At 38.9% G+C, this 16,109-nt stretch overlaps 1 protein-coding gene across 1 annotated transcript in view; it reads left to right on the forward strand.

The window, feature by feature from the left end:
• Positions 1–14,112, forward strand: part of IMPG2 (interphotoreceptor matrix proteoglycan 2) — a 57,909-nt gene extending 43,797 nt beyond the window's left edge. The window contains exons 13-20 of the mRNA XM_010178971.1: positions 3,224–3,548; positions 5,086–6,773; positions 7,676–7,895; positions 9,030–9,240; positions 11,397–11,585; positions 11,777–11,975; positions 12,848–12,927; positions 13,813–14,112. Of these exons, the coding sequence (XP_010177273.1) occupies positions 3,224–3,548; positions 5,086–6,773; positions 7,676–7,895; positions 9,030–9,240; positions 11,397–11,585; positions 11,777–11,975; positions 12,848–12,927; positions 13,813–13,825 (2,925 nt within the window). The 3' untranslated portion in view covers positions 13,826–14,112. The remainder of the gene's footprint in view (positions 1–3,223; positions 3,549–5,085; positions 6,774–7,675; positions 7,896–9,029; positions 9,241–11,396; positions 11,586–11,776; positions 11,976–12,847; positions 12,928–13,812) is intronic.
• The last annotated feature ends 1,997 nt before the right edge of the window (positions 14,113–16,109 follow it).

Raw genomic sequence — 16,109 nt, forward strand, 5'->3', positions numbered from 1 at the left:
TTTGAGCAGTGGTCTTTGGACACATTTGAACAACTTAATTCAGCAAGGCAGAATTGCAGCCAGCACCCAGAGTTTCTCTATCCCATTATTCATGTAGAATAGGCAGTAAAGAAGGCACAGCATACATTGGAGTAAAATGTCTGGTGAAACCTCTCATCTGATAATTTGATATCTGTTGCACAAGAGTTTTCTTTGATCTTCTCCTATTACATGGCAATACTGTGTTCCTGGATGTCCAGCCAGGTCCTGCATCTTAGGCTTCATCTGATTTTTCATAATATTTAAACTGTGAGCTTCTCTAAGGACATGATTCTTCCTGCAATACTAACTTTCCTTGAAAAGTGAGAAATAGATGCAAGCAGTAAAGCTGACTGCTAGAAGATAGAAAAGAATAAGTTTCATATGTGTCTTCTGTTACTGTATTGCTTTCACTGAAAGTTCTCAGTTCAGTTTTAAAATGATGTCCATCCCCTTAATGCCAGCAAAGGAAACATAGCTAGTGGTTTCTTTGTCTTCCTATTGAAATCATAATTATCTCATCTGCTTACCTCTGGAACAACGCAGGACATAGGCTGAAGTTCCCCATTAGGCAGGAGACTTGGTATCCCTGACTTTGTCTTAAAGCAATTAAGCAATGGAGCTTTAAGCAGAGACACCAAGTTAGGTGGCAGCGATGCTGAGATAAAATTAGCTCTGCCAACAGCTAGAATTTCTGATTGGTGGAGCATTGTCTGGGCTTAAGGATTTATCCAGTAGGTTTCTGCTCTGCACTCTGTTGCATTACACAGATGTGCCTTCCAAGAAGAAATGAGCTCATTTCATGTCACAAAATCCAGATCCACCTATGTTTGATGGCAGGTTTTCACTCAGGTCATTATGAGATAATGTTGTGAACACAAACACATTTAATTTCAGGCCAATTTCTGAAATCTTTATGAAAGCAAAATTCTCAGTGACTTCACAGAACTCAAATATTCTTGTTAGAATAGTCACAGGTATAATATCCTTAGTTTCATGCCAGTTTTCCTTGAGTTTTAAAAACTAATCATTGATGTCCAAAATGCAAATTCATACGGATTTGTCATAACTGGCTTAAACATGGTGTGGATAAACATGAATTTAAGTTAACTTTTAGAAAAGATTTTTTTTCCTCTTCACTAGAGCTATCTAACTAGATTAAAATATTGCAGATGTTTATTTTAGTAAGACAAAGAATTCTGCCATCTTTACATTTTATCTGTGGGTACTCTGACAGATGTCCAGGCAAGAAGATTTTAGAGTAGAGGTAGCTTTGCAATAATAAGTTTTAAACCAGTTTCAGGGTATGTGCATGAAAATTTTCCAGAAGTTACATTTTTCTAATCATGGACTATGAATAATAATCCTATTTATATCTTCAGTCAATAACTCTAGTTATGTAAAAGATATTGAGTATATCCAAAAAACCAGCTGTGTACAATCTGTAATACACAGATAATTTGGGAATTAATTTGAGATAAATTTAAGAAAATCATAAACATGCTTAAACAGACTGAAATGATTAATCTATTCCTTCCATGGATGCCAAACCGTTATGGTTCAAGTAGATACAGTCAAGTAAAGCTGTTATCTATGAAAAAGAGTTTTGCTGTTATTTTTCTTAGTTGACTTGAGAGTAAGTTAGATTTATATTATCATACATAGTCACGACATAAGGTGGGACTATCATGACTTCACCATCTAATTACTAGCAAATGGTACCAACTAATCATTAGTTCACTGAGTTTTACAGATCTCTTAAAAAGTGAAGAAAATAATCAAGTCTAGTTTTTGAAATCTGTACTTTCTTGTTATTTCTCTTGAGTTGTGACAGGTACAATTAAAAGCTTGCTGAATACAATGCCTTTCTGGCAGCAGAAAATGGAAAATCAGGGAGGGCATTCTGTTTGCAGTCATCTGTCACATTTGTAAGCCTTTCAGAAGTCATTACTGAAATCCAGAACTTGCCAATATGATATTAAACTTGTTAATATAATATATTGCACTGTAACAAGAATCTTTGAATAATGTTAGTTGTCATAGGAACATCTATCCACATTCAAATAAATTATGAAGTGCAATCCCTGGCAACTAAATGCTCACATAAAAAAAAATTGTATTGAGACACTATTGCTGGTAGTCCTTATTCATTCTTTATAGAATTTATATGTGTAATTTGTTTCTAATATTGCACAGTAACTTTTTTCATAGCTTTATTTATAGTGGTCAATTTTGCCAAAAGAGATAATCACCAGAGCACATATCTATAGAGTATACATACTTTTCAACTGATTGTTACCATATAAATTAAAAAATGTGAGGAGATTGTGGTGGCATAACAACTGGCTATAAATATGTGATCAATACAGGCAGACAAATAATTAAATAAAAATCCTTTAACTGGCTTGTTTCCAAAGCATTCAAATGCAGTTTGAATGAAACTCAAAATTTAATTCCCCTATGTCTCAACCAAGCATGAAAAGTATTTCAACTCTCCCTGTTATTCATGCTGGTCAAGTAGAAGAAAGAGATTGGACAGGAATGGTGAGCTACAGAAATGGTTAAATCAATAGTTTGTTTAGAACTGTAACACATGTTATAGTAATATATGTCTGCTGCCTTGATAAAAAAATTTAATCTCTTAATTGAGTTTTTGCTAATACAATTACCTCAAGAGACATTGTGGTAGTAGATTAATATGCAAAGATGAAATGTGCTTAGTATTCTAACTGTAAACCATATAATGACTGGCATATGGAGTAGTAATGCCTTAGAAAGGCAAGGAGTACTGTGCACATTTATCTTTGCTTTAATTAGAAATGAACAGATCCATTTTTTTTAGAAAAGAAAAAGAAAAGAGGTGGGGTGGGTATAGATGGTAAATCTCTTAATAGCATAACTGAAACTGCACTCCAAACAATCTAAATGGCTTCTTTCCCTTTTTAGAGGACATGACTGGACGTGAAATGTATGTCACAAGGATGTGCATTTTACATGTACATTGCACAAGATTGGCAAAGGATATGTATTTGCCAGTCTTCCCAATTTAGCCCCTCCTGATGCTGTGCATTACTTTCTTACAGAGGCAGTAGTATCAGATTTTGCTGCTGGCTGCTGCTAACACCCTTTATTTGTTCAGCCCAATGCAGACAGCCAATGTTTCCCCTGTAATAGTGGAAATATTAATAGTGAATTTATGTTCCAGGACAGTACCTTTTTAGCTGAACGGCCTTCAGCAGATGAATCAACTGTCAGCAATACCTTGCCCTTTGATTTCACCAAACCAGATTCTACTTCAGATGTTGAACAGTCTAATGACAATGAAATCTGGCCAAGACCAGAAAATCTGGACTCTGAGGACAGTTTGGCACCTGAATCTCCGCTCTCCTCAGAGGCTGACATCACTTCTCTGCCTGATGGGCTGAATTTAGAAGATGTGAATCAGACTCCTCATTTGACCACTGCACCAGTGTTAGGGAGCGATTCTGTGGACTCTCTGGAATGGCTTTCAGCCCCCAGTTCTCTAGATGGTAAGTTAATGTCATTGACTGAAGTTTAAGTTTGGATGACAATGTTGCCTGAAACTCACCAAAGGTATTGTTCACAAAAATTACTTTTCAGAAAGGTCAAAAAAATTTGGTATCTCCTTCTTACGGTTTTTACCTTTCCTATGTGCATGTATCCAAGAACAATGTGTCAAGATAAAATGTTTATGACCACTAATAATGCCTGTTTATTCCTTCAGGAAATGGTATGCACATGATATTTGTTTAATTGCACAGAAATATTTTCATATAAGGATGTTTAGGTGATGCCATGCAGAGATAACTGATCTCTGAAGTAGACTGTCTAGCCTAAGGGCATGCCACACAGTCACTGTTTTATTGCTTATACTGCAGTCTTGACTTTTCCCATAGAATATTTGAATGAAAGGTAGGAGAGGTTAACAGGGGTCCTTCTGACTTCTGCATACAAAGTCCAGGATATATCACAGGAAACATGCTGAACACAGACCTACAAACAACAAAACAAATGGAATTAGATATTTTTTTATCATAAACAACTCTCACAGCATTATCCTAAAGAAACTGACTGCTCATTACTTGGATGAGCGTACTCTTTGCTGAGTAACAAACTGGCTGGTGGTTAAACCCACTTGGTGGTCAGTCACAAGTGGTATTCGTCAGGGCTCAGTTTTGAGGCCAGTTCTGTTTAATCTTTATCAATGATCTGGATGAGGGGATTGAGCACACCCTCAGTAAGTCTGAAGATAACACCAAGTTGTGCAGGAGTGTTGATCTGCTTGAGGGTGGAAAGGCTCTACAAAGCAATCTGAACAGACTGGATCAATCAGTGGAGGCCAACTGTATGAGGTGTAACAAGACCAAGTGCTAGGTCCTGCACTTGGGTCATAAAAACCCCATGCAATGCTACAGGATTGGGGAAGAGTGGCTGGAAAGCTGCCAGGCATAAAATGACCTGGGAGTGTTGGTCGACAGCCAACTGAACATGAGCCAGCCATCACAGAATCACAGAGCCATCTTGAATACTTTGTTCGGTTTTGGGCCCCTCACTACAAGAAAGACATTGAGGTGCTGGAGTGTGTCCAAAGAAGAGCAATGAAGCTGGCAAGGGGTCTAGAGCACAAGTCTGATGAAAAGCGGCTGAAGGAACTGTGGTTGTTTAGCTTGGAGAAAAAGAGGCTAAGGGGAGACCTTATCACTCTCTACAACTACCTGAAAGGAGATTGTTGTGAGGCAGGTGTTAGCCTCTTCTCCCAGGTAACAAGTGATAGGATGAGAGGAAATGGCCTCAAGTTGTACCAGGGGAGGTTTAGATTGGATATTAGGAAAAACTCCTGCACTGAAAGGGTTGTTAAGCAGTGGAATGGGCTTCCCAGGAAAGTGGTAGGGTCACCATTCCTGGAGATATTTAAAAGATGTGTAGATGTGGCAGTTAGGGATGTGGTGAGCTTGACAGTGTTAGGTTTACAGTTGGGCTTGATGATCTTAAAGTTATTTTCCAACCTAAATGATTCAGTGCTTCTAATTGCAAATTTATTTTTAGTGTTTGATGATACTGGACTAGCTGAAGACCTTCTTTTGCCTTCAAGTCCTTCGCCTCACCTCATGCCTGAAGAACCTCCATCTACAGACGATTATGCAGTTCCTCTGCTTTCTGCACCAACAGTGGCCTCCTCATCAGTCATAGAGACTGATATTCAAGAAATAGTATCTACTGAGAAGCAAGAAGTAACTCAGGATAGTCCTGAAGACAGTGACAAGGCAGACTCTGTATTACATGAGTCTGTGGAAGAAATTAATTTGCCCTTAGAAGTACAACCTATGGAAGATGAAACCGATATATATCTTGGAGACAAAGTTATATATGATGATGGATCTGGTTCAGCGTTTGATGGTTCAGGAAAAGAAATGGAATCAAGTATTTGGCCTTGGGAGGAAGCAACACTGGAACCAGTTTTCTACCCTAGTCCTGATACCTGGCTTGAAGATGACAATGAGTCTTTGTTAATCAGAACTGAAGAAGATATTCCTGAAGGCATGATCTTAGACTATATTCTTAACTCTGGGAATAACTTAGATGATGTTCCTTCCAAAGAAGATAATGAAGGTATGGCCAGTATAAAAGATATCCTCAATGAGTCTGAAATATTTGTCTTTCCAGAAACTACAACACAGCAGGCACCTCTGTTACAGACGATAGAGCCATCTTCTATGGAACTACCTACACAGACAGAAACATCAGTCATATATGATTCTTCTTTTGTTAAACCATCCTTGGTTTTGGAGCCTTCAGTGGACCATTCTTTTGCAGACATGCCAACTGGAGAGGCCCCTGTCTCACTGCACAATACAAGTCTGTCAGCAGAAGATAGTCTCCTTACATCTACAGGGACCGTCAGTACAGAGCAATCTGAAGAGTCCAGTGTAGATCAGAACATAGTTCCAGAAACAATTGAACAGCAAAATGAAGACAGGAAAATGGTAGAAGAACTATTCACAGTGGGGCAGTCAGATGTAACTGAAGCTGCTACAATAGGCCACATGGACACAAGCTCTTCAGAAACTATTCTGACGGGAAAACCTGATGCTTCCACAGAAGAGCAACAAATCCTAGATTCATCATTGGCAGATCAAGACACCATTGGATCAGCAGTGAAGAAAACAGCTGATGTTTGGCCTACTGATCAAACAGTGCAATCAGCAACGCCAACTGCCACTCAGGTTTCAACTGTAGTTCCTTCTGTAGTAGATCACACCACTGTTCTAGAGGGGTTCACTCTGCAGGGTGGCACAGGCCATGACACAGATGCTTCCGTGAGTTTCAGCACTGTCATGAACCCGTATGTAACAGTGAGTGTGACAAGCAGCACTGTTGAACTTCCAGCATCATCGCCTGTGGCTACCTCAACAAAGCCAGGAGATGAAACGATGAGAGTCCTGGATGTTTCAGTAGACCTGGATCATGTGAGCACCGTCCACTTTTCTCCTGAGCTGACTGGGGAGGGAAGGAGAATGACTGAAAGTCACATGGAGCTAACAACGCATGTCCAGTCCACAGAGATGGCCAGTGTGGCTTGGGCCACACATGAAAATCGCAGTAGTACTCCTATCCCATCACGTGCTCTAGTTGTGTTTTTCAGTCTTCGGGTTACCAACATGATGTTTTCAGAGGACCTGTTTAATAAAAACTCCCCTGAATACAAAGCATTGGAGCAGCGATTCTTGGAACTGGTAAGAATAATTTCTATACTGAAAGTCCATTACCGGACAGATAAAAGTTGTTGGTAAATAAAAGTTTGCTGACTCTCTTTTGCAGAGAGCATCTCAAGACTGGTGTTTACTGAAATTCTGTTCCTCCATAGGAAAATTCTGTCTGGGATGTGTGTGTGTGTTTGTTTTGGGTTTTATTTGGGTTTATACAGCAGTCTCTTTAAAGCTTAACTTTTTAGGGCTATGAGCCAGATGCTCTGCTGGTGTCAATAAAAGGAGCAGTGTAGCTGAAGTCACTACAATACTCCACTTGCTTGCTTCCAGAGTACTCTGTATTTAGTCTATTGGGAGAGAGAAGTAAATAAATAGAGGCTGTGTGGAGGTAAGTTTTCTGCAATACATTCAATCCATGCTCTAAGTAAGAGGAAATTCAGGGAACTAGGCTTTTCTCAAATGGACCGATGACTATCAAAGCCTCACAGGAGTTATGCAACAACAGTTGCCAAAAATTAACCAGGAAATTCCCCTCTCCTGACTGAAATGAACATTTTGTTGTGGGAGATGAAGGGACCAAAAGAGAGAGAGAGAAAGGGGACATGCTTGAAGGAAGTACCCTATGAAATGGTGAGTATGCCTGGTGCTTAGATCAAGGGAGAGCACCGTGTATGTTCTGAGAATTGTATTTCTGAATCACAGATTTTTGGAAATTCTCTGCAAATTGGTGTACTCTTAAGAACTGTCTGATGTACTGGGGGTCCTGGCAAGCTGCCAGCGTAAGGCCCCATTGGGTAAAATTTTAATACCCTTGCTGTAGCATTTGGATAAAATAATTCAGACTCCCACTGTCTGATGCAATAACAGTGCAACTGGCTTGAGCAGAGATTCAAAAATTCAGCTTTTCTGTCACATGCCCTGTATTGCAGCTGGTGCCCTACCTTCAGTCAAATCTGACGGGCTTCCAGAATCTGGAAATCCTGAACTTCAGAAATGGCAGCATCGTGGTGAACAGTCGAATGAAATTTGCCAAACCTGTGCCTCGGAATGTCACCAATGCTGTGTACATGATCCTGGAAGACTTCTGCAACACTGCGTATCACACCATGAACCTGGCCATTGATAAATACTCCCTGGATGTGGAATCAGGTAAGGACGGCAGAGAAATGCAGTTTGGAGCAAGGCATTTAGAGCAACTTCTGCTTTAAGAACATAAGACTGCTTTTCACTGCTTTTGGAAGACAGTCTTTCGCAGAGTTAAAACAAACAAACAAACGAAAATCTGTTAAGGGACTAAAGAGATGAAAATCAAATGGGACCCTGACTGAGGAAACTATATGAGGCCCATACAGAAATATGGGGAAAAAACTGGATCATGGAATACTCTATATAATGCCACTGCACTTTCGCTGGGGAGTGAGGGGAAAGGCTGGTCAGCACAGTGATGCATGTGATCATTCCCACAGGTAATAGCCAGTTTAGTTGCCAAGAAGGCATCTGCACAGGTAACAGCTGCTGCCTCACTCTTGTGATAAGGTCTTGGTTGCACTAAAAAGTTACAGGCCCTCTTAGTTCCCTCTTCTGATACAGGGATAAATTTTTTACCCCTGTCCAAGTTAGCCAGTAGTTTACCACAGAAGTAACTCAGAAATATTTCCTGTTTTAAGGTTAGAGAAAAGGAACAGTGCTGACCTGTTGGCAAATGGTAGCTGTTCTTCTGAGGTAGGTCTCTTATAAAGAGGGACTAATTAGCATGACAAATCTTCTGATATTGATAATTTAACTGTATGCCAAGCCTCTTAAGCTTGATAACAGTGATATCTCTCAATATGACAAGCTTGTGCTCTTTGCAGACAAAAGCAAATCACTTCACAGTAGGTTGAAGTCCCATTCTCCTTTCTCTGTATGGTGCCTAGATTTTCTGTTACAAGAAATACTGGAGATCAGCTGTGTTTTACTCATTTGCAAAATATAGTTCCAGCATACAGAGAACATCTGAGGTACTACACATTCCAGTAAGAATATTTTATACTTGCTTTTTTTGACCAGCTTGTTGGGCGGTCTTAACCATACCACTGACCTGCACTGTGCAGACAGAGGAACACTTTCTAGCACTTGTTCACCTTAGCAGAACCTTTTTTTACTCAAGAAAGATGCATGCTGGATTTTTGCAGAGTATTTCAACTAAGGGACCATTAGAAAAAATGGCAGCAGCCAGCCAGCGCTTTGCCTCAATTCAGGTTCTCCTCTATCCTTAGTATTTTCTGCTTTGTGTATTCTCAGGTGAGCAAGCAGATCCCTGCAAGTTCCAGGCCTGCAATGAGTTCTCAGAATGCTTAGTAAATCGCTGGAGTGGGGAAGCTGAATGTGTCTGCAATCCTGGCTACCTAAGCATCGATGGGCTGCCATGCAATAGCATTTGTGATCTGCAACCAAACTTCTGCCTGAATGATGGGAAGTGCGACATAAGCCCTGGGCAAGGGGCCATCTGTAGGTAGGTCATCCTGCTATTAGGAGTATGTGCTTCCTGTATGAAAACCCCTTATTCTTTCCTCCGTTGTAGCATTCTACAAGATTTGTGCAAAATTTCATGAGATAATGAGTAACAAGTGAGATTATAATGATTATCATTCATGTTATGCTGCTAAGTGAAGGTCCCAATATTAATGTTTGTTTTCCTATGTATATATCGGAAATGAGACTGTAACAAATTTCTTGAATAGAATAGAAACATCAGGAAATAAAAATAACTAGGGAAAATGGTAGCAGTGGAATGCACTCAGTTGTTCAAATCGCCTTAATTGACCTTTGGGGACAGAATTCAAATCCAGAGGTTTTTTCAAGTAGCAAAGTGTTATAATGTCATGAAGCATATGAGAGTTAAACCCATCACAAAAATTCATACCATATAGCATGAATATATTAAAAATAGTGCTCTTCATTAAGAAAAAAATCATAAATCATTTTCCATTTGGGAAAAATCATGTATGGTTCATAAAAAGACCAAGGCACAGGCCCCCTGGTTAAAAGTTTTACTTTTAAAAAGATACAGATGCATTTAAACAAGATCTTTTATTATGCAGGTCACAGAAAAGACTTGGTACAAGATATAAACAAATTGATGCTCCCTCTGATATTGAATTTATTTTTTTTCCTTTTCAAGCAATGTAACAGTCTCTTTTTAAAAACAAAATATACCCATTAACAAAAGGTAGGAAACTTACTGCAAAAAAGAATATTACTCCTGCTAGCTATTATTTATGTTATTTTAGGTGATTTTGTTTTTTAAAAGCTTATCTAGAACATCTCTAAAGTCAATCTTAGAGTCCTAGCAGTCAATGGGAGAAATAAAATGTTTTTAAAGCTGCAAAAATGGATACTATCACAGATGTACTATACATTTTATCATATTTGTATAACTATTAATTAGAAACAGGTAAATATCTGAACTCAAGCATACCTTGGCCAGCATTTATTAAGACCTTTTTGAAAAATTTAAAGTTTTGCTTACTACTTTCAGAAACTATTTCAGATATTTGTTAGAAGACTTACTATGTTTCTTATTAATAAGTTTCATTGCTTTGAGTGGTCATAATACCTTACAGTTCCTGGGGTTTTTATAGGAAGAAATCCCAAACACACATAATGAAAAAGTATTATTTCTACTTGTATGTTTAAAGTCAGTATTAATGTTAAAGTTCTCGTGTTCAAAACCACAGCAAGGCAGAAATACTGAATGCTGTTTTGGGCAACTGTTCCAAAGATAGAATCTTGGACACACACTTCTGTCTACTCATTTATTTTATGTATCCATTTAACTAACCAATGTGGTGTTCACTACACTATAAACATTCTATTTGTTTAACACACCTTCACTTGTATTTACATTACAATATGATTGAGACAACAGCTTTCTACCTTTACAGTGTTTGAAACGTCACGTGCAAGGTTCAATCAAGGTCTAACTTTTTACTTAGTCTAAACACCTTCCAATTCTAACACATACAAGGATACTCTAAATTGCAAAAAACCACACTCTTTTTCCATCACAAATGCATTATCTTTTTATTATTTTATCTATCTTCACTCAATACAGTAATTGGGGTTGTTCAGCCTTGAGAAGAGGAAGCTCCAGAGAGACCTTACTTTGGCATTTCGGTATTTGAACAGGGCTTATAAGATGGGGACAGACTTTTTAGCAGGGCCTGCTGCAATAGTACAAGGGGTTATGGTTTTAAACTAAAAGAAGGTAGATTCAGCCTATATACAAGGAAGAAATTTTTTAGGATGGAGTGGAGAAACACTGTAATGGGTTGCCCAGAGAGGTGGTAGATGCCTGACCCCTGGGAACATTCAAGGTCAGGTTGGATGAGGCTCTGAGGGACCTGATCTAGTTGAAGATGTCCTTGCTCATTGCAAGGGGTTGGACTAGATGACCTTTAAATGTCTCTTTCTACCCAAATCACTTCATGATTCTATATCAAAAAGCCTGTTCACAATAATAATCATAAAAGAAAGTCAATGCTTGAACATTCAAAGGTATTTATTGAGGTGACTTATCTGAGGGCACCTGGTAACAGCAAGTTAAGTATATTTACATTAACCAAAGTTTTCACTGGTGTTTAATTTCCCTGTGTTTCTTTGTTTCAGGTGTCGTGTGGGAGAAAACTGGTGGTACAGAGGGGAGCACTGTGAAGAATACGTGTCTGAGCCACTGGTTGTGGGTATTGCAATTGCTTCTGTGGCAGGATTCCTTCTTGTGGCATCTGCTGTCATCTTCTTTTTGGCCAGGACCCTTCGAGACCAATATACAAAGAGTGACACTGAGGACTCACAGGGGTAAGTGACACCATCTAATATTTTAGAACACATCTGCTAGAATAAGGATAATTCTCTCATAAGTCTTATGTCACACAGTTGATAAGCAAGAGAATGTACAGGTGCCTCCAAATGCCAGGCTTCCTTAATCTATCTGCTGCCTTTCCAGGCTGCAGAGAAGCTCACAGTTTGCTTGTTTATTGCTCCCCCAGGCAGGGTGACAGCCTTTCGTCCATTGAGAACGCAGTTAAATACAACCCCATGTATGAAAGTGATACGACTGGCTACAGCCATTATTACCGGAGATACCCTCAGCTAACGTCCTACAGTTCTACCAGTGCAGAGACATCCACAGACTACAGCAGTGAAGAGATCAGGCATATTTATGAAAACAGTGAGCTTACTAAGGAGGTAAATGGCCTTGTTCTCATAGTGGCATGGAAAAGATAATGAAAACAACAACATTATTACACACTTGTAACCTGAGAGGTGGGCCAAATCTTTCCCCAGTGTGTCCTAGATAAAAAAGTTGCAGCTATGGCTGCTGCAACTATTTAAGAGAAGAAAGGATCTATTTCCCTATTTGCTCTTAGGTATAGCAAAAGGAATGGGTGTGTTCTGACCTGTAATGAATTCCACATGATAAAGCAGCTGACTGCTTAAGTGACTTCATGGAACCAGGGGAGGCTTGCTGCTGTATTGCTTGACACAGCCTTTAGCTTTTAAAGCAAACTACCTTATGTAAGAGTAATTATGAGACGAAAACATGACATATCCAGGGCCTCTTTAAAGGTTTTGTGGGTTTTTTTTTTAAGTTTAGGTCTTTCTATAACCTGCAAGTTAGACCACATCATTCTCCTTTCTTCCTCTATACACAGTATCCAGACTTTACTCTAGAAGGCTAAAAAGAAGGGATTTACATCCAGGAACTAACCACAGATCCTTAAGCAACTGTGAGAGGTGTGAATCTAGCTTGTAGCTGGGCTTGCAGGCAAAGTATCTATGATAGATAAATGGTTTTGTTAACGCCTGTTGAAATGCCACACTCTATGCAAACCCTGCTTTTGATTTTAAAGTACAGTATTACTGGATTCCAATGAAGTGCTTCACTTAAAAAAAAAAAGGTGTACAGAAGAATTTTAGTATTGGAGTGCCCAATTTCAGTCTCTACTCCTTGAAATAGCAAAGCATAAGAGTTTTATTTTACAAAAGCGAGAACGCAGATATTTCAGTAATATTTTAATGTCTGTTATGTACTTACAATTATTTTTCTTGTATTCTAGGAAATTCAGGACAGAATTCGAATTATAGAGCTCTATGCTAAAGACCGTCAGTTTGCAGAGTTTGTTAGGCAGCATCAAATGTGAGTGAAATTTCTTGTCTGAGTAACTAATTTGATGTTTTCTCATGTGGCCTTTACTACATCACTATATTTTTCATATGAAGGGTCTAGAAATGCTGGGAGACTAGAGGTTAATAGAAATAATAATGTCAACTTTATTTCTGAAGAGATTCAACCCTTTTAAAGTACTTAAAATAATCAGTGTCAAAAGCAGATAGTCCCAAAAGGTATGCTAAAAGCAGGGAAGAGGAATCCCAAAGTTAAAGGGTGTCAGAGAAGGACTGACATTGATTTATGTCCTTAAAAGCACCGATAGACCCTTCTTAACTCTTCTAGCGTAGTTACTATCACCTAGTGTTCTATTTAAAATAGAAATTTTAAAAGCATGTTAGTTTATCTTGAATTCTCAAGACTTGGCAACTAACCAAAAACCAGTAGATCACTAGTACATCCCTGTCTGGTGAGTATCTACCACAATAGAAAGGTTACACTTCCAAACAAATAACCAAACTGAGCTGTGAGCTTTGATGCAAGTTAACCATGAAAAAAGCCATCAAGGAATTAATTATACTCCTATGAACTGTACTCTCACTATAGCAAGCAGCAAATTACAGGTAGCTGGATTAGTTTGACAGATACTGTAGTACAGTTCCTTGGGATCCTATTAAAAATAGCTAGAGTAGTAAAAACCTTGTGTTTCAAGATCATCAACTATCCTTTTTTTTTAATTGAAAATAACAGCAGTTCACATTTTTTCCTTGTCAGTTGCTCATTTTTTCATCTTGAAAAGGATCAGGGTCTAAATTTTCCACAGCTGGAAAGTAGTAAGGGCTGCCTCATATAAGCCTCGAATCCAATGTTTGAAAGACACTAACTTAATCATTGCTTCTCTGTTTCTTATTTCAGGAAGCTGCTTTAAGAAAAAAAGAAATTGGTAGAATGCATGTGGGAGATAAAGACTACCTTGTTGCCATAGCAGTGGGCTCAGATGTAACTGCAAAGTTACTTATAGTCTTAACATTGCATGGATGGATACAGATGTTTTCTAAATGAATGGCTAAAATGTGCAGATGTCTGTTTATCTCAATTACTTCTGGCTTTTCTGTGTAAAGTGACATTTCTAAGAGGTGATCAGAAGTGGCTGAGGCTATGAAAGTTCATTTTTCTTTAACTCTGAAATGGACAGTGAAAGTTTGTATACCAAGGCATAAAAGTCTCCTCAGGTAAGAGAAGATACATGCACAATGAAAATAAAATGAACATTTAAAATGTCTGTCTGTCATTTATCCCCTCACTGGAGGCTACTGTAGTGATTTCACAAGTATAAAGCACTAGTGAATTGACTACTTTCAAATATTTGGTTTACACACAAATGATTTGTAGGAGAGAACTATTGTGCTAGAATGGTATTAGCATTACTTTATATCATTCCCATTATAAACAGAAACATAACATCCTTAGATAAATTGTTCTTTTGTACAGATGCCTGATGTACATTTTGTCACCTGGCATTAGCCAAAGAAAAAGCACAGTATTGAGCCTGAAGCCCTCTGAAGGCTCTCCCTAACAATAAGCATCACTACTCCCTGTCAGTGAACCCATGGGGTGCCTCAGCAAAGCGGGGCAGTACTTGTGCAGTACAATGCAGTGTTTTTAAAGCCAGGTTGGTTGGTTCTCCAGCTGTTCCTGGCAGACACATAAGCTGGGGCACAGAAGGACTTCTATCATACACGTGTTCCGTGAAGCTCAAGTGACTAACATTGACTTTTTTTGTATGTAGACAATTTGATATTTTGTAAGTTAATGTGCATTATTTATTTGTTGCGTATTCCCCTAAGTTTTCATAATGGATTTAATTGTTGAAGTAGAAAGATGAATAGTTTAATGATGAAATACTACAGTGGCATTTGTGCCCATACTTTTAAAAATATATATTTAGTGTTTACTCAATGTTGAATTCAGCCAACTACTATTTGAATTCTTTTACTGAACTGAGCAATAGCCTGCCATGAGCTCTGTTTCATAATCAGGTTCTGATACTTAAATGCATGCATATTTGGTAGATGGCAGCACTTTCCTATGGGGAAGGGAAAAAATTATATTATGCTTGGCTAAGTGGAAGTCAGTGTAAAATTCCTTAAACAGAAGAAGACAGCATGAAGCATTTTTAAATGGCTGAATTGAGATGGGGACCTCCGAGCTACACAAATGGAGTTTTATCTTCAAGTTATGAAGAGAGTTCTGACTACCCGTTAAGATGTGTTGGGACTTTGCTCAGCCACCCAGTGTCTCATTTAAGGCATTGACACAGCTGTCTGGGTTAGGGGACTAATAGTTTCACGTTAGCTTCTGCTAGCAAACAAGGCCAAGTTATTTGTTATTTCTACAAAGTCTGTAGTTCTCGGCCCATATGTGCCAACAGCCACCTGATACTTTCTAAAGTTAAGTGACAGTGAGAGTTACTTACTTGTCTATAGGCAGCTTGGCTAAACAAGTTAATATTTCAATGCAATTCTTCTATGTGTTCTGGAGAACCTCACCGGTTCACTTGATAGTATCTTCTTGCCTTGGGTGGCAGGGAATGGCTATCAGAGCCACACGTCTGTCAAAGAAATGCTTACATAAACCACTGTAAGCCCAAATAACGCAAGACAGCAGGAGGTAATATGGTGCTGCTGAGCATCGTTGTGACTAGAAGTTATGAGACAGGGGCCCCGTTCTGCTGGGTGACCCAAGGGTTCTCAGAGCAGTTGGTCCAGACTTTCTGAGGTACAGTGCACTCCCTCCTGCCCCTGCAGCAGCAGGGCTGAGCCACCCTGTAACACCAGGACCTGTGGTCATGGTCACTGCATGATGTAGAGAAGTACTGAGCTCAGGGTGGGCATCAACTCACGACTTGTTTCTGTGCAGCTGGGCTGCCAGCCCTGGGAAATTGCTTCAGTGCTGCTTCTGCTAAGCACAGCAGTGGATGGTGGCTGGGATCAGGCGTGTTTAAGGTATTCTGGTATTTGCTGTGCACAAACTGGTGAGAGTTCTGCTTACACCGAGTATGAGGTATTTTGGTGTATATACAGTGAATCTTTTCTTTGTGTGTCTGTGTATATATATGAACATAATGGTATCTTATTTTCACTACAATAAAAAAATTATTTGCAAAATATTTTTTCTAGTAAATTAATATAGAGACTATGAGTTTGATATGA

The sequence above is a fragment of the Mesitornis unicolor genome, unplaced genomic scaffold (assembly GCF_000695765.1).
Source record: "Mesitornis unicolor isolate BGI_N332 unplaced genomic scaffold, ASM69576v1 scaffold4622, whole genome shotgun sequence".
NCBI lineage: Eukaryota > Metazoa > Chordata > Aves > Mesitornithiformes > Mesitornithidae > Mesitornis > Mesitornis unicolor.